This window comes from Pseudoliparis swirei, chromosome 11, assembly GCF_029220125.1.
Source record: "Pseudoliparis swirei isolate HS2019 ecotype Mariana Trench chromosome 11, NWPU_hadal_v1, whole genome shotgun sequence".
Taxonomy (NCBI): Eukaryota; Metazoa; Chordata; class Actinopteri; order Perciformes; family Liparidae; genus Pseudoliparis; species Pseudoliparis swirei.
Window position 1 is genome coordinate 5,084,062 of NC_079398.1, and position 27,734 is coordinate 5,111,795.

The following is a 27,734-nucleotide window of genomic DNA, read 5'->3' on the forward strand; positions in this document are numbered from 1 at the left end:
GTTGCCTCGAGGAGGCGGCTCCTGCTCCGCCTCTCGCTCTCTTCTTGGTCTCCGTCCCGATTCCCTCGCTCAGTGTCGACTTCTCATTGGCTCCCGTTTAATGAGAGAGAGGGAGGCGCAGCGGGGAGGTAAGTGCACTAAAGTCACCGTGAGAGGACTCCGCTCATAGAGGGTGACATCGATAATGATGCTTATGATCATCACAACGAGGGCCGACGGCCAGAGAGAGGAGGTTCTCCCCGTGAGGACACTTTAACCACGTCACTGTTAACATCTCAGACGCCCATCATTCTTCTGTCATCGGGTCTGGGATCAATCATGTTGCTTTAGCCATTTATGTGGATTTCATTTTTCATTTTAGATTTCCACTGTTGCATTTCAGATTTCAGATGAAACCTAACTTTCAGGAGGACTCTCCTCGGGGAGACGAGCTCCCGATGTCCAGAGGACCGTAACGAGGCGTCCTCCTTCACTCAGACTGACAGCTTCACCTTCACACACATGTCACTCACCTCCACGCGGCTTGCATTGCATTGTGGGAATACCTTGTGGTCATAAAGCAGCAGCCATGAATGAAGCTTATGAACACTTTGGTGTCACAGTGCCGACGTCTCAGGAGACGACAAACTAACAACTGAAACACGTTTTTTTTGTCGGGGCTCATTAAATGCTGCATGTGTGAAGCGCCCCATGCTCACGTTGCCATAGCAACACGATTACAGCCGTCAGGTTGCCAGGTGAATTCACCCCCCGTGTGGTCTCCTCTCCTCAGCACCGAAGGAGCGCCAACCGAGTCTGTCGACACGAGGATGTCTTTCAGAGAGAACACGTCCTGACTGACGTCCAGAGACCGCTGGATCCAGAGGATTTATATTTATCTTTAGTGGCTGTCTGTGGTTTTAAAGTTTTTTGGCAATTTTAGAGACACAATCACCAACAAATCCCCAAAACGACAGGAAGGGGAGGAGGGGAGGAGGGGAGGAGGAGGGGAGGAGGGTAGGAGGAGGGGAGCAGGGGAGGGGAGGAGGGGAGGAGGAGGAGGGGAGCAGGAGAGGAGGGAGGAGGGAGGAGGGAGGGAGGAGGGGAGGAGGGGAGGAGGGAGGAGGGTAGGAGGAGGGGAGCAGGGGAGGAGGAGGAGAGCAGGGGGAGGGAGGGAGGAGGAGGAGGAGGAGGGGAGGAGGAGGAGAGAGGGGGGAGGAGGGGGAGGAGGAGGGAGGGAGGAGGGAGGAGGGATGAGGGGAGGAGGGAGGGGGGATGAGGGAGGAGGGATGAGGAGGAGGAGGAGGGATGAGTGGATGAGGGAGGAGGGAGGAGGAGGGAGGAGGGATGAGGGAGGAGGAGGAGGAGGAGGAGGGAGGAGGAGGAGGAGGGGATGAGGAGAGGAGGGAGGAGGAGGGAGGAGAGAGGGAGGAGGGATGAGTGGATGAGGGAGAGGGAGGAGGAGGAGGATGAGGGGAGGAGGGGATGAGGGGAGGAGGGAGGAGGGGAGGAGGGGAGGAGGGGAGGAGGGGAGGAGGAGAGGAGGGGAGGAGGGATGAGTGGATGAGGAGAGGAGGGGAGGAGGGAGGAGTGGATGAGGGTCGCGCCGCAGGGCGACTGGATCTCTGGCCAAAGATTAATGACTGCTATTGAAAATAACGACATAGACTGGGACCAGAATGAACTGATATATATTTATATTTAATTGTCAGATATATTGAACTTAGTTAGATTAGATTTAGTCTTTATCTAAAAGTTACACCCGTTTAAATCATTACTTTTGCTTCAGGTGAAATTGTGCTGGTATGAATGTGAAAAGGAGGTGTACACACCGGGCCCCCAGACCCCAGAGGCCCCTCCCCTCCGGCCCACCTGTTCAAACAGGTGACGTGGGCTGCAGTGTACGGACTCCGATTGGCTGAAGGAATCAGAGCGTCCTCTTTGATCACAGCCCTGTGTCCGCTCTGTGGTTCTCGCTGCAGTGGGACTGGAGCTCAACTCCACTCAGCTCTTCTGGCGTTCAGAGTCGTGTCCCCGGTGCGGCGTGACGTCATCGGGTCTCAGTGGGGGTTGTTAAGCCCCGCCCCGTTGGCCGCGGTCAGCTTGCTCCACCTCCTCTGACTGAGGAGCTTGCGGTTCTGCTGAAGCTTGACCCGGACGTCGAACACCTCCTGGATGGCTTTCTTGAAGCAGTGGAAGTTGTAGTCGATCAGCCCTGTGAGGGGAGCGGAGAGAGGTGTGTGAAAGGAAAGGACCCGTGATGCTGCACTGAGGCCCGCGCAGAGCGCCTGAAAGGCCGTGTTTTCAGAGTAAGTCTGAATCTGTTGTCGTCTCACTGAGGAGAGTTTGAGGAGCCCTCCACCCCCAGACCTCTCATGTTACCTTTTCTCTCAAAGCTTTCCTTGCGCACGAAGCAGACCATGGCGAGGAACTGGGTGACCTCCTTGAGGTACATGACGGTGGTGTTGTTCAGGTGGATGATGGCCATGGACTCCTGGTCGTAGGGCAGAGCGGCTTCACCGTCCGTCACACTGAGGGAGACAACAGAGCTGGATGGAGGGTCCACCTCATGCCAGACGTGTGTCGGCGCCGGGAGGAGAGCAGAGCGCGTCGGAGAGGACGCGCCGTTCTCTCTGGTCATTTATTCCGCTCTCGCACAGAAAGCCAACAAAGCAAAGGAAACAATTCTTTGTTTTCTCTGTCGCCTCGAATGAATTTACATGCCGTCCCCCCGGTTCACGTCTTCGGGTTTCCTTTTCTTTCTGGAGCCACGCGGGGGGTTTCATTATTCCGTATGAATACGCAGCATCGCCTCACGGAGAAGCCGAGCCGACGGCCGAGTCTCGACTTCCCTTTCCTCACAGGAAGGCCGACCGCACGTTCAAACCCGGCTCCGGATTCAGAGAACGTCTAAATCTGGGTCAGCGCTCTGGCGAGGCCGCCTCATTTGCAAGTGTGAACTTGTATTTTTTTGCAACGCCAAAAGGGCCCGATGTCCCCGCACTGCTCTCATGCTGACCTTTGACCTTTGGATCCGCTTTTCAGTCTTTCCACGGAGCGACACAGGTTCAGCCCGCAGTCACAAAGTGGAACTACGTGTGTTCCTACCTGTCAGGTGGGGTCAGGTGGGGTCAGGTGGGGACAGGTGGGGTCAGGTGGGGGTGACAGACGAGCTGCTGGGAGACACCTGGAGTCGTCACGCTTCATGTTAACTGAAGCGTGACGGAGCTGTGGAGCAGCAGGAAGCATGACGGGAGAGATAGTGTGTACTTTCCACAAGAGAGTGTGTTTTAGGTCCGGAGACAATAGCGTCTGGATCATGGTCCATCTGTCAGTGAGCCCTGTTGTCTTTCCCCGACGTTGTCCTGTCACTGAGTGTGTGTGTGTGTGTGTGTGTGTGTGTGTGATTGTGTGTGTGTGTGTGTGTGTGTGTGTGTGTGTGTGTGTGTGTGATTGTGTGTGTGTGTGTGATTGTGTGTGTGTGTGTGTGATTGTGTGTGTGTGTGATTGTGTGTGTGTGTGTGATTGTGTGTGTTTGTGTGTGTGTGTGTGATTGTGTGTGTGTGTGTGTATGTGAGTGTGTGTGTGATTGTGTGTGTGTGTGAGTGTGTGTGTGATTGTGTGTGTGTATGTGTGTGATTGTGTGTGTGTGTGATTGTGTGTGTGTGTGTGTGTGTGTATGTGTGTGTGTGATTGTGTGTGTGTGTGTGTATTGTGTGTGTGTGTATTGTGTGTGTGTGTATTGTGTGTGTGTGTGTGATTGTGTGTGTGTGTGTGTGTGTGTGTGTGTGTGTGTGTGATTGTGTGATTGTGTGTGTGTGTGTGTGTGTGTGTGTGTGTGTGTGTGTGTGTGATTGTGTGTGTGTATGTGTGTGATTGTGTGTGTGTGTGTGATTGTGTGTGATTGTGTGTGTGTGTGTGATTGTGTGTGTGTGTGTGTGTGTGTGATTGTGTGTGTGATTGTGTGTGTGTGTGTGATTGTGTGTGTGTGTGTGTGTGTGTGATTGCTTCAGTGGAGACAGGTGTGCTGGAGGTAGATATGCGGTCATTGCTTGTCTCTCCTGGCCCTGCAGGTCCGTCTCCAGCTCCTCTGCTGGTGACTCCCTACTGGCCTCAACCACGACTGAGCCTAATCCCAACCCACCCAGCCACCGGCTGATTGTCCACCCGCCATTCCTCCCCTCTTCCCCGCTCCGCCTCTCTCTACCTCTCATGGTGAAACCCTTTGTCTTCTTCCCTGCCACCTGTTCCGCTGCTCTGACCTCTGCACTCCGAGTCCGTATTTCTATAATTAGACACATTTCAAAGTCAACGTCTTCCTCCGGTGGTGATCACGTCCAGACCGCCGCTCCACAACATTCTCACTCGTTTAGGTTTTCTTCCCAGGTTTGATTTTCTACATTCTTCTCCTCCGTCGTGTTGATTGACAGCTCGGAGCGCCTGATGAGCCGATTCTCTGGGTTCAAAGAACTCGAGGACAAACAAAGAGCAGAACCCGAGATGCAGACTTGATACCGACAGCTTGGACTCCTGCAAGCTTCCAGACTCCAGAGGAGGATTCAACCACTTTTCACCAGACACTGGAGAGAAGGCGTTTTCTCAGCATGACGGTCCAAGACTTCAGAACCTTGTGATAACAGTTTGAGGAAGTGTGTCTAAGTGGCCGTGAGGAGCTGTGATTAATGATTCATGAGACGAGACCAAAACGCAAGAGGATTTAATGCAATGATCAGAATAAACGAGGCCACTGGCCTCAGCAGGCCGTGGGCGAAAAGCAGTCGCAGCGATCCTCAGATGAGAGACGAAGAAGAAGGGGAACGCGCTCCGCCGGCGTGAGTTTGGTGAAATCCTCCATTGTTGCCAGATAGAAGAAGAAATAATTGAATTTCTCTGACAAAAGAAGAGGCAAGGAAAATCCCAGCCACTGGAGCTTTCCGAGGAACGCCGGGAGAAAATAAATGTAATGAGGTGTAGGACAACAACGCGGCGTCTGGATGGCGGCGCTGTGGGAAACGACCTGCTGAGCTCAGGCTGAGGGCCGACCCCTCGGGGGGGGGGGCTCCTCCACACTCTCCTCCCATCGGGTCGGTTCCTTATCGATTCTCTTAGTGGCTATTAATTAATTACAGAAACTGCATCATTATTATTATTATTATTACTATTTATTGAGCAGAAATAAAAGAATTTCAAAAGTACATTCTACTAGCTCAGTGATTAGCGTTCGCCCATTAGCCTGTCGCTAACGCCGCCTCCGGTGGTCGAGGGCGGACGGCTGCTCCACGAACCGGAGGAAACGGTATTTCTTCTCCGTCTGTAACTTCCAAAGACAGAACCGTTCACTCCGGGCTTCATGAACACACCAGGACCCCCGGTCTGACTGAGATGGACTGGTCTACCTTCACATCCCGAATCCACAGACATCTGGCAGCATGGAGGCGGAGTCCTGTTGGCGCCCTCGGCTCCACATCCCCCCACAGCCGGGCTGGGTTACATATTCACTCCCTGCAGGCCAGACGTGGCCTAGTTGATGGGAAGCCCCCCCGTTAGCTCTACAACACACGCGGGTTAAATAAGGCTCAGCCGGTCCAGGGGGCAGTGGGACCACATGTCATCGTCACACGGTCCGTGTTCCCCGACGCCACACATGCGGTCGCTTTCAAACCGCTCCGCTCTCGGCTTCGCTCTGTTCACTCGTGAGACGTCTGAGACTTTGACTTCTGCTGTCGCCGAGAAGCTCAGCCAGCGGAACACAAGCCGACCGAACACAACGGGGAGGATTGGACTGAAGGAATAATCCACGAGGGAGTCGCCATGATTTAGAGTTTCAGACACGTTCATGTAACCAAGTCAGAATGAAGTCTGTGTCTACAACTGATTTGTTCCTAACATTCTGTCTCCTGCTGTATTGTATGAGTCACGATGTTGATGTCGATGTCACGGGAACGCAATAAAACGTGTCTAATCGCTCGCGGGGCCTGGAGGCGGCGAGAAAGGCTGCGTCCGTCTACGATACGCCAAACACCAGAGGAGGAGACTCAGTGAGCTGCATTGTCTTTTGGTTTTTGAAGCTATGGCACAAAACTAAACGTTACTCTTGTGAATGGTTCTGTGCACATTTGTGAATCGTCGTGTTTGCATTTGTGAGTCTCTCTGTGTGCATTTGCAGTTATTGAGTGTGACCCGACCCCACGAGGAAGGATTCTGCATAAAGGTATGAGCACTCTGAATATCCTGTTTCTGGTGGCACGACCGTGACTGGCATGAAGAGAATCTGATGGGAATACGCATCCCTCCACACACATCTCAAGAGGCCTCTGTTGGACTCTGAGTGAAGAGCACAGGAGCCTCAGGCCTGAGCTCCCACGACATCGGCTGCTTCCCGATGAAGAGCTGGCACGCCGTCGCCTTCTGAGCTGCTGACTGGAGAGGGAACGTGACACCAGACGATTTTCATCTATTCCCAACACACCAAACGCAAAGCAGAAATGGAGGAAACTGACGTTGTAGCCGTGGGTGTTCCTCCAGAGCTCCACGATACCTCATGGATCTCTGGAGGAACAGACCGACATCACCGGCTGTCGTATTCACGCCCAGACAAGTGTTGATGTGACCAGAGCCTCGCACTGATGGATCCATTCAGAGAACCAGCATCTTAAAAGTAGTTTTCTAACTAAACATCAAGTGGTAATTTCAGCATTCTTGTTATGCATTAAAACCAGTTAAATGGTTTATTTGGGGTTCGTGCAGCTTTGAGGTTCCTGGGATATCTGGGACTTCTCTCACATGAACAAAGCCTCCATCAATGTCATGTTCTCGGTGCAGGTGGTGAAGCAGCACACAGATCTGATCAATTAATCAAATTACAGCTCCGCCGTCCTCGGTTGGAGGTCCGTACATCTGTTCCCGACGTGGAGGAGGGATCTGATCAGAGATAATCTCATCTGATCGTCTCCTCCTCCTCATCCTCCTCCCTCACTCTTCCTCCTCTACAAAGACTCCTCATTCCAGACGGATCACTGCGTGCCAACATGACATCGTCACAAAGAGGGAGACCGTCACAATCCTGGGTTTGCCTCAGTGTACCAGTCTGATTTTTCATTTTAATAAAATGATGTGGCTTCAGAATGAATGGATGTGAAACATTGAGACGTGTCTTTGATTTACAATAACCACGTGACACCTGTCATAAAGCTGGTTCCATTATTACTTTATCTAAACCCAGCTTCCATTCTCTAAAGTCAGACATCAGAAATGATATAATATACATCTCACTGTCATAATTCCAGGACCTGCAGTAACCCGACTCTTCTGTGGTCTCAAAGGACCAAGAGAAACGTGTGACTGGGGACGACTGTGTGGCTGTGTGGCGTCATGTGACCCTGACCACACAGGGCGAGGCCGGCGGGATGCTTTGGTTTGACCTGGAAGCTGTTCTCACAACGAGAGCTGGACTCAGAAATGAGGCGAGACTCCAGAGCGGATTGGAGAGGCTCTGGGGCTCAGGAGGACCGGGGGAGAGCCTCGATCATAGAAATATGTTGTGCATTTGTAATTAAACATCTTTCAGGGCCATTTAGAAACGTAAAGTGATGCAAAGCTGAACATTTCTTTTGAATATTATGAAAAGGTAAACAGCCCTGGGAAAGATCGAGAAGCCTTGTTTGTAAATGAAATTTGAATGGCAGCTGATTTTCTTTTAAATGCACACACACTCAAAGAAACGACTCATTGGATGAACTCAAGTGTTGGCAGGTTTCCATCCAATAATTATATGCAACTCTAACTCAAATTTAGCACATCAGTGCAATAAAATTTAATTAAGTTAGTCCAACTCATTTGTATCAAATACATCTAAAATAAAATAACGATATTCATTAAATTAAATTAATTTGTGTTTGTTCAACTCAAAATATAAATTGGAAATTTAATATTCTATACCGCTTATCCTCATTAGGGTCGCGGGGCGCTGGAGCCAATCCCAGCTGACATAGGGCGAAGGCAGGGTCACCTGGACAGGTCAGAGGTCATCCAGGGCCCAAATAGAGACAGACAACCACTCACATTCACACCTACGGGACATTTAGAGGTCAGTTAACCTGCTGCATGTCTTTGGGAGGAAGCTGGAGAACCCGGAGGGAACCCACGCTGCCACGGGGAGAACGTGCTCCACACAGAAGGACCGCCCACACCGGGAATTGAACCCACGCCCTCTGGCTGTGAGGCGACAGCGCTAGCCACTACACCGCCGTGCAGCCCAGAAGGCGTGTTCACCTCATGCAAACAACTGATTTTCAGCTGGCGCAAAGGGTCGTCCCTAATGAAACACATTTATTTTGCGTTGATATGCACACCATCTAACCTAAATAAATCTAATAAATGAAAGTATTCCTACATTTCGTGTTACACCCATTAAATATAAATATCTATTTTTGGAATTGATTTATTTAAATGTATCAAACAATATTTAAATGAGTCCCCTCTAAGAAGGCCTGGAATCGTTTTTTTGAGTGTAAATAAACATTGTTCAATGTTCCTGAAGGAACACTTTGCATCCGTGCATCTCGTTCTGTCGGCGTCAGCCGGCTCACCCGTAGATGCAGGAGATGTCGATGACCACGTCGATCATGTCGCAGCACAGCTCGTACGTCTGCATGTCCACCGGACTGCTGTCCGTGGCGATGTAGATCTTACTGACCACGTCGAACAGGAAGGCCTTCTCGATGCCCGAGTTCTGAGAAGACACAGAGGAGCGTCACCACCCAGCATGCACCGCTCTGCATGAACCACGCCGGAGAGCGTCACGGCTCTTTGATGGGCACATTCATGACTTGGGGAAAGGATGAAACTGAAAAAAGACAAATAAAAACAAAGAGCATCCCAATGAATTCAAATTAACCAAAAAAGATAAGCTGTGACTAAAGGGAGGAGCTTCTGTGTGAGGAGCACCTGGGTCAGTGGTACGTGTGCAGCGGTCTGAACCAGCTGCCGGGACAGTGCCAGCTGTACGAGACACATTGATCATATTCAGCATTGTAGGTCCATGACGAGCCAGACAGCATGAACAGGTGTAGCTGGAAGGGGAGGCAGGCTGAGCTCTGCAGGGGGAGCTGGAGACGAGGAGCCACCAAACCCTGAAGAGCCGCAAGGATGAGACAAGAGAACTGAGGCGGCGCGCTGGTGACTGAAAGGCAAAGCGGGACGAGGAAGAGAAAACCTCTCTGGATTCACTCTGACCAGATGTTCATGTGGAGCGTTGAGGTCATGTTCATTGTGGCGCCCCTTTGAATGAAAGCAATTACTGCTTCTGAGTCTCATTTCACTGCAGTCTGCCCCGCTCAGTCCTGGTTCTGGTTCTGGTTCTCCCGTGCCACCCTTCCCTCTTCAGGACCCAGCAATAGGCTCTGGGTCTCTAGCAGTGTGGTGGTGGAGGTCCAGCAAAGAGAAGCTCTGCTCCCGGAGGGGGAGGAGCCAGCCACGGTGGACTGGTCTCTGCCGGAGGCCCCGCTGGAGCTTTCTGGTGAACCTGCATGATCTCATCTGATTTTAGCAGGATCCGAGCCGGTGGCTCCGATGACCAGCATTAAGAATAACTCTCTGATGGTCTCGTTTACTGATGGAGGTCTACAGAGGACCAGGACGACACTGAGAAAGTTACGCACTGTGACAGTGAACAACACAGGCGAAGAGCAGAACAAGCTAAAGTCAAGACATATTACGTGGACACTTGAATAAGATTCCACCTAAAAAGATGTTTGTTTTCAGAATATGAATGAATGGCATCAGCAGAGGTTTGGAAATATGTTATCCAGATATGAACCACATGTGGCTTTCAGGGCTGAAGAACCTCCAACCCTGAACCCACAGCAGCAGCGCAGCGTGGAGACCTCATGCGCGGAGCAACCAGTGGGGTGTGGTGCAGCACTGCCCCCTAGTGGCCCGAGGACCACATTGCGGTAGAGAAGCAGCAGCACCCAGGTGTCACGTTTCCATCGAGACGTCCGGGTTCAGATGAAGAGGTCCAGCCGGTGGTTTACTCACAGATATGAAGATGTTCAGCAGGTTCTCCAGCGTGGGCAGCTGTGGAATCAGCTTCTGGACCACTTTACTGAAAGCCTCGAAGATGGAGTGGTCGTAGATGCTGGTCAGGTAGAAGCTGGAGGTGGATGAGGGAGAGAGATCTGAATCAGAATGGATTTCAATCACAACGTGCCTCTCAATCTTTTTCTTTTTCTTTTTTTAGCCTTGTGCAAATGCGGACAGAAAAAGATTAGCATCACGGTCATCACACACAGGAGTTCATATTGTAGTCCCAACATTTCATTGATAGGAGACTGTAGATGAAGAGCTGGCACTGCTGTCGCCTTTTCTGAGCTGCTGACTGGAGAGGGAACGTGACACCAAGGCGATTTTCATCTATTCCCAACACACCAAACGCAAAGCAGAAATGGAGGAAACTGACGTTGTAGCCGTGGGTGTTCCTCCAGAGCTCCACGATACCTCATGGATCTCTGGAGGAACAGACCCATCACCAGCCGTCGTATTCACGCCCAGACAAGTGTTGATGTGACCAGAGCCTCGCACTGATGGATCCATTCAGAGAACCAGCATCTTAAAAGTAGTTTTCTAACTAAACATCAAGTGGTAATTTCAGCATTCTTGTTATGCATTAAAACCAGTTAAATGGTTTATTTGGGGTTCGTGCAGCTTTGAGGTTCCTGGGATATCTGGGACTTCTCTCACATGAACAAAGCCCATCAATGTCATGTTCTCGGTGCAGGTGGTGAAGCAGCACAGATCTGATCAATTAATCAAATTACAGCTCCGCCGTCCTCGGTTGGAGGTCCGACATCTGTTCCCGACGTGGAGGAGGGATCTGATCAGAGATAATCTCATCTGATCGTCTCCTCCTCCTCATCCTCCTCCCTCACTCTTCCTCCTCTACAAAGACTCCTCATTCCAGACGGATCACTGCGTGCCAACATGACATCGTCACAAAGAGGGAGACCGTCACAATCCTGGGTTTGCCTCAGTGTACCAGTCTGATTTTTCATTTTAATAAAATGATGTGGCTTCAGAATGAATGGATGTGAAACATTGAGACGTGTCTTTGATTTACAATAACCACGTGACACCTGTCATAAAGCTGGTTCCATTATTACTTTATCTAAACCCAGCTTCCATTCTCTAAAGTCAGACATCAGAAATGATATAATATACATCTCACTGTCATAATTCCAGGACCTGCAGTAACCCGACTCTTCTGTGGTCTCAAAGGACCAAGAGAAACGTGTGACTGGGGACGACTGTGTGGCTGTGTGGCGTCATGTGACCCTGACCACACAGGGCGAGGCCGGCGGGATGCTTTGGTTTGACCTGGAAGCTGTTCTCACAACGAGAGCTGGACTCAGAAATGAGGCGAGACTCCAGAGCGGATTGGAGAGGCTCTGGGGCTCAGGAGGACCGGGGGAGAGCCTCGATCATAGAAATATGTTGTGCATTTGTAATTAAACATCTTTCAGGGCCATTTAGAAACGTAAAGTGATGCAAAGCTGAACATTTCTTTTGAATATTATGAAAAGGTAAACAGCCCTGGGAAAGATCGAGAAGCCTTGTTTGTAAATGAAATTTGAATGGCAGCTGATTTTCTTTTAAATGCACACACACTCAAAGAAACGACTCATTGGATGAACTCAAGTGTTGGCAGGTTTCCATCCAATAATTATATGCAACTCTAACTCAAATTTAGCACATCAGTGCAATAAAATTTAATTAAGTTAGTCCAACTCATTTGTATCAAATACATCTAAAATAAAATAACGATATTCATTAAATTAAATTAATTTGTGTTTGTTCAACTCAAAATATAAATTGGAAATTTAATATTCTATTCCATACCGCTTATCCTCATTAGGGTCGCGGGGCGCTGGAGCCGATCCCAGCTGACATAGGGCGAAGGCAGGGTCACCTGGACAGGTCAGAGGTCATCCAGGGCCCAAATAGAGACAGACAACCACTCACATTCACACCTACGGGACATTTAGAGGTCAGTTAACCTGCTGCATGTCTTTGGGAGGAAGCTGGAGAACCCGGAGGGAACCCACGCTGCCACAGGAGAACGTGCTCCACAGAAGGACCGCCCACACCGGAATTGAACCCACGCCCTCTGGCTGTGAGGCGACAGCGCCAGCCACTACACGCCGCAGCCCAGAAGGCGTGTTCACCTCATGCAAACAACTGATTTTCAGCTGGCGCAAAGGGTCGTCCCTAATGAAACACATTTATTTTGCGTTGATATGCACACCATCTAACCTAAATAAATCTAATAAATGAAAGTATTCCTACATTTCGTGTTACACCCATTAAATATAAATATCTATTTTTGGAATTGATTTATTTAAATGTATCAAACAATATTTAAATGAGTCCCCTCTAAGAAGGCCTGGAATGGTTTTTTGAGTGTAAATAAACATTGTTCAATGTTCCTGAAGGAACACTTTGCATCCGTGCATCTCGTTCTGTCGGCGTCAGCCGGCTCACCCGTAGATGCAGGAGATGTCGATGACCACGTCGATCATGTCGCAGCACAGCTCGTACGTCTGCATGTCCACCGGACTGCTGTCCGTGGCGATGTAGATCTTACTGACCACGTCGAACAGGAAGGCCTTCTCGATGCCCGAGTTCTGAGAAGACACAGAGGAGCGTCACCACCCAGCATGCACCGCTCTGCATGAACCACGCCGGAGAGCGTCACGGCTCTTTGATCGGCACATTCATGACTTGGGGAAAGGATGAAACTGAAAAAAGACAAATAAAAACAAAGAGCATGCCAATGAATTCAAATTAACCAAAAAAGATAAGCTGTGACTAAAGGGAGGAGCTTCTGTGTGAGGAGCACCTGGGTCAGTGGTACGTGTGCAGCGGTCTGAACCAGCTGCTGGGACAGTGCCAGCTGTACGAGACACATTGATCATATTCAGCATTGTAGGTCCATGACGAGCCAGACAGCATGAACAGGTGTAGCTGGAAGGGGAGGCAGGCTGAGCTCTGCAGGGGGAGCTGGAGACGAGGAGCTTCACCAAACCCTGAAGAGCCGTAAAGGATGAGACAAGAGAACTGAGGCGGCGCGCTGGTGACTGAAGGCAAACGGGACGCGAGGAAGAGAAAACCTCTCTGGATTCACTCTGACCAGATGTTCATGTGGAGCGCGTTGAGGTCATGTTCATTGTGGCGCCCCCTTTGAATGAAAGCGGTACTGCTTCTGAGTCTCATTTCACTGCAGTCTGCCCCGCTCAGTCCTGGTTCTGGTTCTGGTTCTCCCGTGCCACCCTTCCCTCTTCAGGACCCAGCAATAGGCTCTGGGTCTCTAGCAGTGTGGTGGTGGAGGTCCAGCAAAGAGAAGCTCTGCTCCCGGAGGGGGAGGAGCCAGCCACGGTGGACTGGTCTCTGCCGGAGGCCCCGCTGGAGCTTTCTGGTGAACCTGCATGATCTCATCTGATTTTAGCAGGATCCGAGCCGGTGGCTCCGATGACCAGCATTAAGAATAACTCTCTGATGGTCTCGTTTACTGATGGAGGTCTACAGAGGACCAGGACGACACTGAGAAAGTTACGCACTGTGACAGTGAACAACACAGGCGAAGAGCAGAACAAGCTAAAGTCAAGACATATTACGTGGACACTTGAATAAGATTCCACCTAAAAAGATGTTTGTTTTCAGAATATGAATGAATGGCATCAGCAGAGGTTTGGAAATATGTTATCCAGATATGAACCACATGTGGCTTTCAGGGCTGAAGAACCTCCAACCCTGAACCCACAGCAGCAGCGCAGCGTGGAGACCTCATGCGCGGAGCAACCAGTGGGGTGTGGTGCAGCACTGCCCCCTAGTGGCCCGAGGACCACATTGCGGTAGAGAAGCAGCAGCACCCAGGTGTCACGTTTCCATCGAGACGTCCGGGTTCAGATGAAGAGGTCCAGCCGGTGGTTTACTCACAGATATGAAGATGTTCAGCAGGTTCTCCAGCGTGGGCAGCTGTGGAATCAGCTTCTGGACCACTTTACTGAAAGCCTCGAAGATGGAGTGGTCGTAGATGCTGGTCAGGTAGAAGCTGGAGGTGGATGAGGGAGAGATATCTGAATCAGAATGGATTTCAATCACAACGTGCCTCTCAATTTGAATCTTTTTCTTTTTCTTTTTTTAGCCTTGTGCAAATGCGGACAGAAAAAGATTAGCATCACGGTCATCACACACAGGAGTTCATATTGTAGTCCCAACATTTCATTGATAGGAGACTGTAGATGAAGCTGAATGAGAATATTTCTATCACACTTAGTTCCATTCCCCAAATGAACCGACATGTTGACGTGTGTGTGTCACATTGCCGAGGCCTTCAGGAGCCTGGGTGAGAGCTGTAGGAGGACACACCCCTAACACACTGCGGAAACATTTACGTTCGGCTTTTTAAATATTTACACATCCTGCAGATTTTTTATATTAAAGAACATTGTGACCTTTCTGAATACTGAATAAAAATGGAAAGGGGCGTTCCGATAGCTGTGCCTGCGTGTGTTGAGTGATGAGGTCGCCGTGTGCAGCAGCAGAGAACATTGAGGAGGCCGTGCATCCAGAAGCACCTCTGGTATCTGAATGGTTGACGGGAGAATCACACTCGAGGTGTGAGGCCAGTGAAGACTCATTCACACCAAAAGGGTTGGCCGTTTTTTGCACGAGTAAATCCCAGAAGCAAAGTCAATGTAGAGGTGTGAGTGGTTGCGAAAGACGCGAAACTCGCCTCAAGTTGAAATATTCAAACTTTACCGAAAAATTGGCCCGAAGCCGAGTTACGATGAGCTGCTCCTCCGTTGGTGAGAGACAGTTATTCAGACGTAGAGGTGAAAGTCACCGAGCTGTGTGAGCCTACGGGTGATGTCATGTATACATATATATATATATATATATAAATATATATAAATATATATATATATTAATGTCATGAACCCAGACATGAGGGCGTTACATGTTCAGACGTGTGTGTGACGTCCTCAACACATATGAAGCAGAACTAGTGGTCAGTTCTTCATGTGGATGAAGGACATGAGAACTGTTTCCACGGAGTAAAGCCACAGAGATAAGCCCCGCCCCCTCTAAGCCCCGCCCCCTCTACGCCCCGCTTCTTCTAAGGCGCAAATGAAGCGAGTAACGCGAAAAGCCTCAAATAGTCAAGCGAGTACATTCACGTGAATATTCTCAAGGCTTTTGGTGTGAGCTTCAGACGATACGTCTCCTCTAGTCCGTGATGCTCCGGTCACGACGGCCCTACAGATTAGACAGATTATACAGAACCCCGGAGCGGGCCGGCCCACCTCAGGTGGATGCGCTCCAGGCCGGCGTCGGCCAGGTCGTCGTTGGCCCGCTTGTGAATGTCCCGCCGCTTCTCGATCTTCTGGTCGTCCGACAGGCCGTCCACTTTGTGGATGAACACCTCGAAGTTGATCTCCGGGTTGACCTGGTAGGCCCGGGTCACGGTGAGGTGGAGCCGGACCAGAGCCTCCACGTAGTCGTCCTGCCCCCCCCCCCCCACAGAGAGAGACAGAGAGAGAGAGAGACAGAGGGACAGAGAGAGAGGGAGAGAGAGAGAGAGGGAGAGACAGAGAGAGACAGAGAGAGAGAGAGACAGAGGGAGAGAGAGACAGAGAGAGAGAGACAGAGGGAGAGAGAGACAGAGAGACAGAGAGAGAGGGACAGAGAGAGAGACAGAGAGACAGAGAGAGAGAGGGACAGAGAGAGAGACAGAGAGAGACAGAGAGACAGAGAGAGAGACAGAGGGAGAGAGAGAGAGAGACAGAGAGAGAGAGAGACAGAGGGAGAGATTTTTTTATTTTTTTTATTTTTTTTATTTTTTTGAAAAACACTTTATTTACATTTTTTCCATCGCAACGTTTCTCTACAAATAAAGTGTTTTAAAAATCAGGTTATTTAAAATAAAAGCAAACAAACAAAACATTAAAAACATTAAAAAAGAAAACATGTTTTACCGAATAAAAAGTGGTGCAAACTCCAGCTCCTCCTCCACCACAGAACAAACAATATCTTTAAAACACCAGCGTTGTTTAAAAGCATCCAGGTCTCCAATGTGTTTGTAAAACCTGAACTCCAGCCAGAGTCTGGCTCTGATGTTGCAGAGCCACACTGCCCTGGCTTCCTGCCCCTCTCTGTTTTCCACCCGGGACTTCCTTGTTAAATATATGGCCATTTTTGCTTCACCGGATAAAAAATTTAGGAGCTGCCACTTTTCTTTTTCTGTTTTTTTGTAGGCAGCTCCCATGATAAAAACCTTCTCTGTAAAAACCACATTAAAAAGACTAAAAACCACTGTTAAAAGAGCAAAGAAACTCAAAAGTCTCTTACACTCGTTAAAAACATGGTAAATAGTCTCCCGGAGGTCACAGAAGGGGCACTGGCTCAGGACAGCGGGATTGATTACGAAATAAAAGCGTTGGACGCGACAGCACCGTGTAAAATCCGCCACTGGAGGTCAGCGGTCCTTTTCTTTAGGGGAGGCTTGTATAGGACCCCCCACTGCGGGCCAGGGCCTCCATGCCCAAGTCTCTCTGACCACACAGTGGGCGGTCTGTTGCACAGTCTGGACCTGTTGATACCTTCACGAGGTTAAAATACAAAGTCTTCTTGTCTGCTTTGTTCAGTGTGCAGTTTTCTGGGTGGCTCGTTCTTAGCAGGGGCCGTGAGTCCCCCTAGCCCCGGGCTGAGGGAGATGTTTGGGAAGGGTCTGCAGGGTCCGCTCTGCTCTCTGCTGGCTGTAGTCGCTGAGGAGGCTCCTCTCCAACCCGGTCAGCCTCTGCCTCCACAGCTCCAGGAGCCTCCTCGCCACCAGGTCGGAATGCAGACCCAGCAGGAGCCCAGGGCCGGGGGTCGCTCAGCGTCGGCCCCACTGCATCCACCAACTGCTGCAGGAAAGGGTCTTTGTTCGCAGCAGCGCCTGCTAGTCCAGGGTGACGCTGCTGCTAATGTCTAGTTTTGCCCGTGAATTAATGGTTCTCTCAACAACCAGAACAGAGAGTCAGACTGTGGGCACCTTTCGTGCTTAAAAGGGCCCACGACTTAAAAACACCCTGATAAAAGGAGGCAGCCCACTTAGTTTAAAAAAGCTGGAGTCTATTAAAAACAGAGCAGTATCCAGCCCCAGGTTGTCAGCACGTCTGAGGATGCAGCTGGCCACGTCTCGCCACACTAAAAACCCCGGACTCGTTAAAAACTTCTGAACAAACTGTAATCTAAAAGTGGCCGTCCGGCTGGCCAGGTGGACAAGACCCTGTCCCCCTTCCTCTCTGGCTAAAAACAGCACCCCCTGTGGCACCCAGTGTAGACCCTCCCAAAAGAAATCCACCATCTTCTTTTGTATGTTGGCTAAGAAGCCCGAGGGAGGGTCTAAACAGGTCAACCTGTGCCACAGTTGGGATGCAATAAGATTGTTTAAAACCAGTACTCTACCTTTAAAAGACATCTGGGGGAGCAGCCACTTCCACTTGGAAAGTTTCCTCTATCTTCTCTGTGACGCCCTCCCAGTTCTTCTGGACCATGCTCGGTTTCCAGGTATATTCCTAAATATTTAAAACCGTCCGCCTTCCATATGAGTTTTTGTGGAAGAACCGGAGGCCACGCCACTCCCCACAGCGAGGGCTTCGCTTTTCTTTCAGTTCACCCTCGCTGATGATGCCGTGCTAAAATCATGTACTATTTGATTTAAAAGGTTTACATCTTTTGGCTTTAATAAAAACAACGCTCGTCGGCATACGCCGATAAAACATTCTTCCATTAAAACCAGGTAAAACCAAACCATGCAGGCTAGAGCGTATTTTAATGAGGAAGGCTCGAGGAGAGTGCAGAGCATCCCGGACAGAGCACAGCCCTGCCGGACCCTCTACTCACTCTAAAAGGAGCACACAGCCTGCCGTTTATCTTCAGCACACTCTCAACATTACTGTACAACACCTTGATCTTAGCTATGAAACCAGCGCTGAACCCAAACTTCCCCAGAAATTTCCAGAGGAAGCCGTGTTCAACGCGGTCAAAAGCCTTTTCCTGATCTAGAGAAATCAGACCAGTATCCATACCCAACGAGTTGGAGACCTCCAAAACATCCCGAATGAGGTGGACGTTATCCACCATGGACCTGCCGGGCACACAGTAGGTCTGGTCCCGATGGAGGACCTGCTCCATAGCTCCCCTCAGCCTGGAGGCGAGGACCCTGGACAGAAGCTTGTAATCCACACACAGCAGAGACACAGGCGCCAGTTACCGATATCCTGCGGGTTTCCTTTTTTTGGCAGTAGCGTCAGCACTGCCTCCGGCAGGACATCGGCATGGAACCAGAGGCCAGACTCGTTGAACACCTCTAGGATGTCCCCTCCGAGGACATCCCAGTATTTCTTGTAAAACTCAGCGGGGAGGCCGTCGATCCGGGCGCGCCTCCTGCATTCCTGCAGGGCAGCTTTCAGCTCTTGGGGGGTTATGGGTCTGTCGAGCTCCTCATTAGTCTCCTCGGAGACCTGAGGCAGCTCCCCACAGAGCCCCTCCGTCAACTCTCCCTCCTCCCTATACTCAGTGGCATAAAGGAGGAGTAAACCCCACCGCCGCTTCCGGATCTGGCTTGGCTCCACAACCGCTGCCCTGCGTCCGTCAGCAGTGAGTGGATCACTGCCTGCCCACTCCTCTTCTCCAGGCCGAAGAAGAAGCTAGAGGGAGTGTCCATCTCCGCGATGGTCTGGAATCGGGACCTGACCAGTGCGCCTTGTACTCTAACTTCGAACAGGTCGCGAGAGCCGCTTTTTACTTGAGGACTTCAATATGTCCTCGATCTCCTGTGGACTCGCTCAAACTTTCTAGGTCCACTATCTCAGTCTCCAGGTCCTTCATAGATCTGGTGACGTCTCTAGTGACGTTGAAAGTGTGCTGCTGACAAAGGAGCTTAATTTCTACCTTACCACGGTCCCACCACTGCCTAAGATTATTAAAATCACTCTTCCTCAGCCTAAAAATGCCCCAAAAATAAAACAACACCTCTCTAAAACTCCTATTGAAAGTTAAAACTGTATTAAAATGCCAATATGCGCTCCTGGGTAAAAAGTTCCTAATAAAAACATGACATAAAACCAAAGAGTGATCAGTAAAACCAGCCGGAACAATGCTGCACATTTTAAAAATACTAAAATGGTGCTTAAAAACATAAATACGGTCTAACCTGGCTGAGGAGATCCTTCCTCCTAACGTGGGACCATGTGTACTGTCGGCAGTCCGGATGCATCCTTCTCCACACGTCCACCAGACCATGAGAATGGACCAGCCTCCTCAGAACCTGCTGTGAAGCTGGATGTGGCTCTGTGTGATTTCTGTCTTTAAAATCATCCTCTGTGCAGTTAAAATCCCCCCCCAAGAATAAAAAATCCTCCGAGGCACAGTCATTTAAAACATCATTAATTTTGGATAAAAACAGCTTCCTCTCTGCCCCGGTTGTTGGAGCATAGACATTAATTAAAACAACATTAAAAAGGTCGAACCGTGCTTTCACAAAGAACAGCCTCCCCTCCACGATGTGTTTGACCTCCAGTGACCGAGGGCTGAAGGCCCTGGAGAAGAGGAAGCCCACTCCTCCGCTGAGGTTGGTGTTGTGGCTCAGGAGGACTTCCCCCCCCCCACTCCCTCCTCCAGTCCGCCTCGTTGGTGCTGTCGCTGTGCGTCTCTTGTAAGAAGAGAACATCGTTGGCTTTCATCTTGTTAAATTCATAAATAGATGTTCTCTTCTTACTGTCCCTCGCTCCATTTACGTTTAAAACTCCGACTCTGAATGTGTTCATTAAAAGAAAAGAGTTAAAAAAACAAATAAAACTTAAAATCAACAAATCAAATAAAACCCACATTGGAGCTCTCCACCTCCCCCTGCTGGATGCACTCCTTTACTTTGAGTAACATCTTTTTTTTTTTTTTTTTTTAATGTTCTGCCATATGAATGAAAGTGCCATAACATGTGTTGTCCCTGTTAGAGACACCAGAAAACACTTTCAGTGCAGTTTGTCAATTCCTAGAACTTGACACTTATTTGAAATGTTCTGCCATATGAACTAAAGTGCCATAAAATCTGTCAGGACATTGTCCAACGCAGTTATGCAGAGACACTGTGACAGAGCGCTGGAGACTGTGAAGCAGAGACATGATCAAAGGCAGTCGTCTCGCAGCAGCGATCATCTCTGGTGCTCTATCTGCTCAGTGTGGTGACTTTATGTGACACATTCCACTGCTGTGCAACTTCAGTAAAGTGTCCCGCGCACGTTTCAGCATCATGTGTCTCCTCTGTTTTCATCAGTCAGGGCGTGTGAATGCAGCGCCCACTTCTCATCAATATAATGCAGTCACTCCGAGGTCATTGTGGTGACCGAGTGATGTCCAGTAGGGTGACCAGATTTGAGTTTATGAAAAAGAGGACACTTCGTCTCAGGGTGCTGAGATTAAACATCTCTCTTGTTCTGCCTGTTTTGTGATATACATGCCTAAAAGGTGCCTAATATTTCTAGACTGAAATAATATCGGCATTATAATTATTATAACAATGAGGATTTTTTAGTTGCCTATTTTGTGGAGCCCCTCAGGACGTGGTGCCCTCCGCACAGCGCGTAGTGCGCTATGGGAGCGGCGGCGCTGGTCGGAGTTTACAGCACAAACAACAATGAACTAGTGGAGGCGGCGAGGTGCTCCGTGTTGCCAGATTGGAGACGGTGAAGTATCGTACCAAAGGCTCAACATGGTTGTATTTGGGGGATAATTATCGTGTATCTGGCAACCCTGAGATCGGTCGACCAATGACTGTCCTCTATACCGTCAGAGCACACGTAAGAAGGGAGATACCATTTCCAAAACTTGTAAGGGGTAAATACGAGTTTATGAAAACCCAGAGAAACACAAATATCCGACGAAGCAAAATCCCGACGTTTTTGGAATCCCTGCCGGACGCATTCTTTAGGTCTCAGAAGCAGGACATGTCCGGGGAAAGAGGACGTCTGGTCCCCCGATGTCCAGTCGTCCCCATGAGAGCAACAGCACGTTGTGAAGCTGTCGCTTTGCAGTCCTCTCCTTTCATCCAGCTCGTGTATTCTCCGTGTGACGTGTGTCTTGAGGGCGTCTCGTACCTGCCGTCATTTGTTGAGATTCTCCATGTTTGTTAAACCGCGAATGACTTTCTTTCCGGCTCCGCAGCAAGCAGTAGCAGACTTTTACAAAATAAAAGCCTGTGAGCAACACACTTTTACAATAATAAATCTTTCTTCTTCTCCTTCTAATTATTATTATTATGTTTATATGTTTTTTTGTTTTGTTGTTGTTTTTTCCCCCACAAACATGAGTTATTGCGCGATAAAATAATTGTCGGCGTTAATTAAGTGAAGCGTTAACGCAAGATTAACGCGTTAACGTGCCCAGCCCTTGCTGTATATATATATATATATATATATATATATATATATATATAGTCTATTCCTCTGGGTGTGTGGGCTGACCTGAGAGTCGATGACGAAGATCAGCGCTCCGGTGCCCCTGAAGATCATCTCGTAGTCGAAGGTGGGGTCGAAGAAGTCGATCTGGCAGGGGAAGTCCCAGATCTGGAAGCTGACGAAGGAGCTGCTGGACACGTCCTCTCTGCAGATCTTGTTGGTGCTCTCCAGGAACAGGGTCTCGTTGGGCGACATCTTATGGAAAACCACCTTCTGGATGGAGGACTTCCCACTCCTCCTCAGGCCCATCAGCAGGATGCGAGGTTTGACCTCTCCGTTCAGAGGGTCGCTGAAGCCCAACACTACAGGAACAGAAGAACCAGAGATGCTGCAGGACGAAGTGCTTCTACACAACCGACTCATCAGAGGATGGGGCTCAACACAATGTCATGATGTGTGATTCTGGGAGAACAATATTCATGACAATGGGATTAAATAGTACCAAATACTCCTACAGCTCTGAGACTAACTCACTGAACTGAGTGTCAGGTGTCACGTGAACTTTGACCTCACAAACTACGCAGAGCCCGAGGGAAGGCCCCCCCCCCCTCACCTCCGTCCTCACAGCCCGGCTCGGCGTCTGAAAACGCCTCCAGGTCGTCCTCGTCGTCGTAGTATCCCTCCGCCGCGCAGTCCTGCTCCCCGCCCCCTCTCGCTCCCACTGCCGGCCGCGGCTGCTCGTGGTCGGCTCAGGACTCGAGCCGCCCGCGTGGCCCACTTTCCCCGCGTCGCCACCTGATCCGTGGGAGCCATGCCGGTGACCTTTCCCGCAGCGGAGGGTTCTATTTGTGTGTCTGTCAAGTGTCTGGCGCGGCGACACGGAGAGAGACGTGTCTGCACACGACCGGTCACAAGTGTGACAACATCTCTATTTCTCCATTATTTTATTGAAATGTACAGTTTAATTTCTCAATGTACTCTGAAATGAAAGCATAGAATCCACATAATCAATTGGAGATAAACATAATACTCAAGGAATGGTTTTGCTTAACTAAATGTAATCTAAATGTTTGATGTATCAGCCGAACACACCCGCGTGGCATTCGTTCTACAATATAAATCAAATATAGTTCAGAAAGTTGTTGACCCTTAATCACTTGTTGCCTGAATAAGGCCTTTTTGCACAACTCTGAAATGTACATTATTTTTCAGTTTTTTGGTTTCACCTTTGGCAGTTTGCCGCTGACCTTTGAACCATTTCATGTTCTTCACTTGAACTGCTAACATTCTAATAAAAACTGGGAAAATAGGTGTGTTCTAAAACTTTTGACCGGTAGTGTGTGTCATAGATTCATATTAAAATAAATACAAAAGGATCACGAAATGTTTATCTACCCATATTGATATTCACAATAATAATAATATGGCATAAAACCAATTTTTCAACACTCCAGGAATAAACAGGCTTCTTCTGTACATTTAATTTCTGAAAGGACAACATGAAAAACAGCGAAATAGAGAAAAGTCATGTCAATATGTTGTTTCTTAAAAATATGCTCCCGAGGTTAAAACATTGAGAGGAAATAAAACAGTGAACACAGTGCACATGTGTGTGAAGTGTTGCATTTCATTTATTTTACAAACAAGCTGAGACAGAAGCAGTCGGCCTGAAGTTTACTGTTCATTAGCCTAAGGGGGGGGGGGGGGGTCTTGCTGGTGCTGTTATCTGCAGCCTCATCACCACGAGATGCCGATAAATCTCGCACACTGTCTCTTTAATTGAAATTCAACTCTCCAGTCAATGAGCTGCAGTCCCAACAGCAACCACACGGGGGAGACAGCAACCAGAGGGTCCATGGATCTCCTCCTCCTCCTCCTCCTCCTCATCCTCCCCACAGCACACACACATTCCTGACGGTGGTCACAGCAGGGAGCCGCTCCATGGGGCATCAAGGTAACGCGTGTGTTGTGTTTATAATAACTGAAAAGTCTCCAGATCGTGTTCCATCTTTTGTAATCTTTGGAAGTTCATATTATTCTGTCTCCTGCTCAAACTTCATTCTGAGGGTTTTACTATTAATATTAAAGTAACCTGCAACATGTAGGTAAAGATTATAGATGACGTGTAAAACTGACTAAAGATGATCTGTAACTAATGTGCATAGCAACATGTTCTGATGAAGTGAGGATGAGACACATATGTATTATAATGTGTAGCTCTTGGCTAAGATGAGGGACATATTGTGTGATTTAATGAGAACAATCAAAAAGAGTATCAAGTATCTGTTGAATGTTCAAAGATCTTAGAACTGACTCCAGAACGGGGCTTAAAAAGTCATTAATAATGTCTCAAAATCAACAGTGAAGCTCAGCAGGAGCCAACGGCTCTCATTACTGGGCTGTGCTGCGTTCAGGGCCAGCTGGACTTTGAACGTCTCACATGTAGAAAATAAAAGCCAAAGACTAGATTCTACTGGATGGGTTGAACTGGCGATGCTGATGTCTTCATGTGTAGAGGAGAACATGTTGACATGATGTCTTTATAGAGAACATGTTGACATGTCTTCATAGAGGAGAACATGTTGACATGATGTCTTTATAGAGAACATGTTGACATGATGTCTTTATAGAGAACATGTTGACATGATGTCTTCATAGAGAACATGTTGACATGATGTCTTTATAGAGAACATGTTGACATGATGTCTTCATAGAGGAGAACATGTTGACATGATGTCTTTATAGAGGAGAACATGTTGACATGATGTCTTCATAGAGAACATGTTGACATGATGTCTTTATAGAGGAGAACATGTTGACATGATGTCTTCATAGAGGAGAACATGTTGACATGATGTCTTCATAGAGGAGAACATGTTGACATGATGTCTTCATAGAGGAGAACATGTTGACATGTCTTCATAGAGAACATGTTGACATGATGTCTTTAGAGGAGAACATGTTGACATGATGTCTTTATAGAGAACATGTTGACATGATGTCTTCATAGAGGGGAACATGTTGACATGATGTCTTTATAGAGAACATGTTGACATGATGTCTTCATAGAGGAGAACATGTTGACATGATGTCTTTATAGAGGAGAACATGTTGACATGATGTCTTTATAGAGAACATGTTGACATGATGTCTTCATAGAGGAGAACATGTTGACATGATGTCTTCATAGAGAACATGTTGACATGTCTTTATAGAGAACATGTTGACATGATGTCTTCATAGAGGAGAACATGTTGACATGATGTCTTTATAGAGAACATGTTGACATGATGTCTTCATAGAGGAGAACATGTTGACATGATGTCTTTATAGAGAACATGTTGACATGATGTCTTCATAGAGGAGAACATGTTGACATGATGTCTTTATAGAGAACATGTTGACATGATGTCTTCATAGAGGAGAACATGTTGACATGATGTCTTCATAGAGAACATGTTGACATGATGTCTTTATAGAGGAGAACATGTTGACATGATGTCTTCATAGAGAACATGTTGACATGATGTCTTTATAGAGGAGAACATGTTGACATGATGTCTTCATAGAGAACATGTTGACATGATGTCTTTATAGAGGAGAACATGTTGACATGATGTCTTCATAGAGGAGAACATGTTGACATGATGTCTTCATAGAGGAGAACATGTTGACATGATGTCTTTATAGAGGAGAACATGTTGACATGATGTCTTCATAGAGAACATGTTGACATGATGTCTTCATAGAGGAGAACATGTTGACATGATGTCTTTATAGAGAACATGTTGACATGTCTTCATAGAGGAGAACATGTTGACATGATGTCTTCATAGAGGAGAACATGTTGACATGATGTCTTTATAGAGAACATGTTGACATGATGTCTTCATAGAGGAGAACATGTTGACATGATGTCTTCATAGAGAACATGTTGACATGATGTCTTCATACAGGAGAACATGTTGACATGATGTCTTCAGAGAGGAGAACATGTTGACATGTCTTTATAGAGGAGAACATGTTGACATGATGACTTCATAGAGGAGAACATGTTCACATGATGTCTTTATAGAGGAGAACATGTTGACATGTCTTCATAGAGGAGAACATGTTGACATGATGTCTTCATAGAGGAGAACATGTTGACATGATGTCTTTATAGAGGAGAACATGTTGACATGATGTCTTTAGAGAGGAGAACATGTTGACATGATGTCTTTATAGAGGAGAACATGTTGACATGTCTTCATAGAGGAGAACATGTTGACATGATGTCTTCATGGAGGAGAACATGTTGACATGATGTCTTCATAGAGGAGAACATGTTGACATGATGTCTTCATAGAGGAGAACATGTTGACATGATGTCTTTATAGAGAACATGTTGACATGATGTCTTCATAGAGGAGAACATGTTGACATGTCTTTATAGAGAACATGTTGACATGTCTTCATAGAGGAGAACATGTTGACATGATGTCTTCATAGAGAACATGTTGACATGATGTCTTCATAGAGAACATGTTGACATGATGTCTTTATAGAGAACATGTTGACATGATGTCTTCATAGAGGAGAACATGTTGACATGATGTCTTTATGGAGGAGAACATGTTGACATGATGTCTTCATAGAGATAACTGATGAAATACAGTCTGCTGACATATTCTTGGTGGAGGATCTCAACTCAACAAAGCTCAGCAGACTGGATCGCTATGACAGCAGCTACAAGCACAACAGGAACACTCGGGGGTTCATAAAATACTCGATGACAAATAACAGAGCAAATAAAGCTAAACAAAACAAACATGGTGACTTCTCTGCTCACATAATATTCTCTTAGTGGAGATGGCTTCGTAGTGGTTAGTGGATAGAGGCCTCCCAGTTGGAAGTGAGTCACTGCCCCAAACGAGGGAGGTCCAGTTTCTCAAGGTTTTGTTGACAAGTGAGGGAGTGGAATAAATGTCAACTTTACCAAAACCAGAACAACTACAATGAGTTCTCTCTTGTGTGAGATAACATGTGTCTCTTTAAAGTTCCTCTCTGTCTAAAACATCTTTTACAGACTGAGCAGCCGAAAGGTTTCTCTCCTGTGTGAGTTAACATGTGTCTCTTTAAATGACCACTCAGTGCAAAAGATGTTTTACAGACTGAGCAGCTGAAAGGTTTCTCCCCTGTGTGAGTTAACATGTGACTCTTTAAAGTTCCTCTCTCTGCAAAAGATCTTTTACAGACTGAGCAGCTGAACGGTTTCTCTCCTGTGTGAGTTAACATGTGACTCTTTAAATGACTGCTCTGTGTAAAACATGTTTTACAGAGTGAGCAGCTGAAAGGTTTATCTCCTGTGTGAGTGAACATGTGTCTCTTTAAACTTATCCTGTGTGCAAAACATGTTTTACAGACTGAGCAGCTGAAAGGTTTCTCTCCTGTGTGAGTTAACATGTGACTCTTTAAATGACCACTCCGTGCAAAAGATCTTTTACAGACTGAGCATCTGAAAGGTTTCTCTCTTGTGTGAGTTAGCATGTGTTTCTTAAAATTTCCTAATGTGGTTTCTACCAGAATCATACTTGAATCACTGATGGAAACCGTCACAAATTCAGTTTAACCCCGATTTGAGGCCCTGGTCTTCTTCCAAATCAACAGAGCTACTGTATCTGTCTAAAGAGTTCCAGTCTCCTCATTAGACTGGGTTCCAAAGACTCTGCAACTCCTCATCAGTATCTGGTTCTGGAAGAGTCTCCAGTCTCTCATCAGTATCTGCTCCAAAGAGTCTCCCGCAGTCTTTTCATCAGGAACTGGAGGTCTATCTGCATCTGGGTTCCTGGCTGGTTCTGTCTCCACAATCATCTACATCAGCCTTATCATCTGTTCAGTTTGTGTCTTTGATGAAGCCAGAGACTGAGCCCTCTTCAGCTTCACTCTTCACAGGAGTGACTGAGAACTTGAGAGACCAGCCTCCAGTCTTTTAGCTACTCTCCCTCCTGACTGTCCAGAGTTCCTCCTGTCTCTTAATGGGGGGCCTGGGCCCCTCCTGGTCCTCCTGTTCCTCTTAACTAGCTGGGGCTCTGAATGCACCTGGTCCAGACTGAGCCCAGACCTGCTGCTCAAAAGGAACTCCCTTCTTAACCACCAACAGCTGCTGATCGCCTGTGAGGCCAGTAACATACATTTATACATCTTTGAAGCTCATATTAAATCATAAGAAGTATCACTGATAAATCTGTGAATTAGTTGTAGTATGAGAAAGTTAAT

General features: G+C 47.9%; 2 protein-coding genes and 1 long non-coding RNA gene across 3 annotated transcripts; all 3 read right to left on the reverse strand.

Annotated features, from left to right (window-relative positions):
• Positions 1 to 1,659: 1,659 nt before the first annotated feature.
• On the reverse strand, positions 1,660 to 22,289 carry rragd (ras-related GTP binding D). The gene is made up of 8 exons (XM_056426670.1): positions 22,272 to 22,289; positions 22,090 to 22,210; positions 21,543 to 21,838; positions 15,342 to 15,541; positions 13,972 to 14,086; positions 12,517 to 12,659; positions 2,362 to 2,510; positions 1,660 to 2,194 (listed from the first exon to the last, which is right to left on the reverse strand). Exons 1-8 carry the CDS (start codon positions 22,287 to 22,289, stop codon positions 2,040 to 2,042), a joined length of 1,197 nt encoding a protein of 398 aa, XP_056282645.1. The 3' UTR covers positions 1,660 to 2,039.
• LOC130201150 (uncharacterized) lies at positions 5,126 to 8,651 on the reverse strand. The gene is made up of 3 exons (XR_008833140.1): positions 8,568 to 8,651; positions 5,376 to 5,528; positions 5,126 to 5,290 (listed from the first exon to the last, which is right to left on the reverse strand). It is a non-coding gene; the product is annotated as an uncharacterized LOC130201150 (long non-coding RNA).
• A 3,201-nt stretch (positions 22,290 to 25,490) lies between the features above and the next one.
• LOC130201600 (gastrula zinc finger protein XlCGF71.1-like) lies at positions 25,491 to 27,047 on the reverse strand. Its single transcript, XM_056426671.1, has one exon. The coding sequence runs from the start codon at positions 27,045 to 27,047 to the stop codon at positions 26,469 to 26,471; it is 579 nt and encodes a 192-aa protein (XP_056282646.1). The 3' UTR covers positions 25,491 to 26,468.
• Positions 27,048 to 27,734: the final 687 nt, after the last annotated feature.

Coding starts and splice junctions, on each gene's coding strand:
- LOC130201600 (XM_056426671.1), bottom strand. CDS start 27,047: ATGATTCTGGTAGAAACCACATTAGGAAATTTTAAGAAACACATGCTA.
- rragd (XM_056426670.1), bottom strand. Junction 14,087..15,341: donor CTGGAGCGCATCCACCTGAG/GTGGGCCGGCCC, acceptor ATCCACCTCCAG/CTTCTACCTGACCAGCATCT. Junction 12,660..13,971: donor TGCTGAACATCTTCATATCT/GTGAGTAAACCA, acceptor GTGTCTTCTCAG/AACTCGGGCATCGAGAAGGC.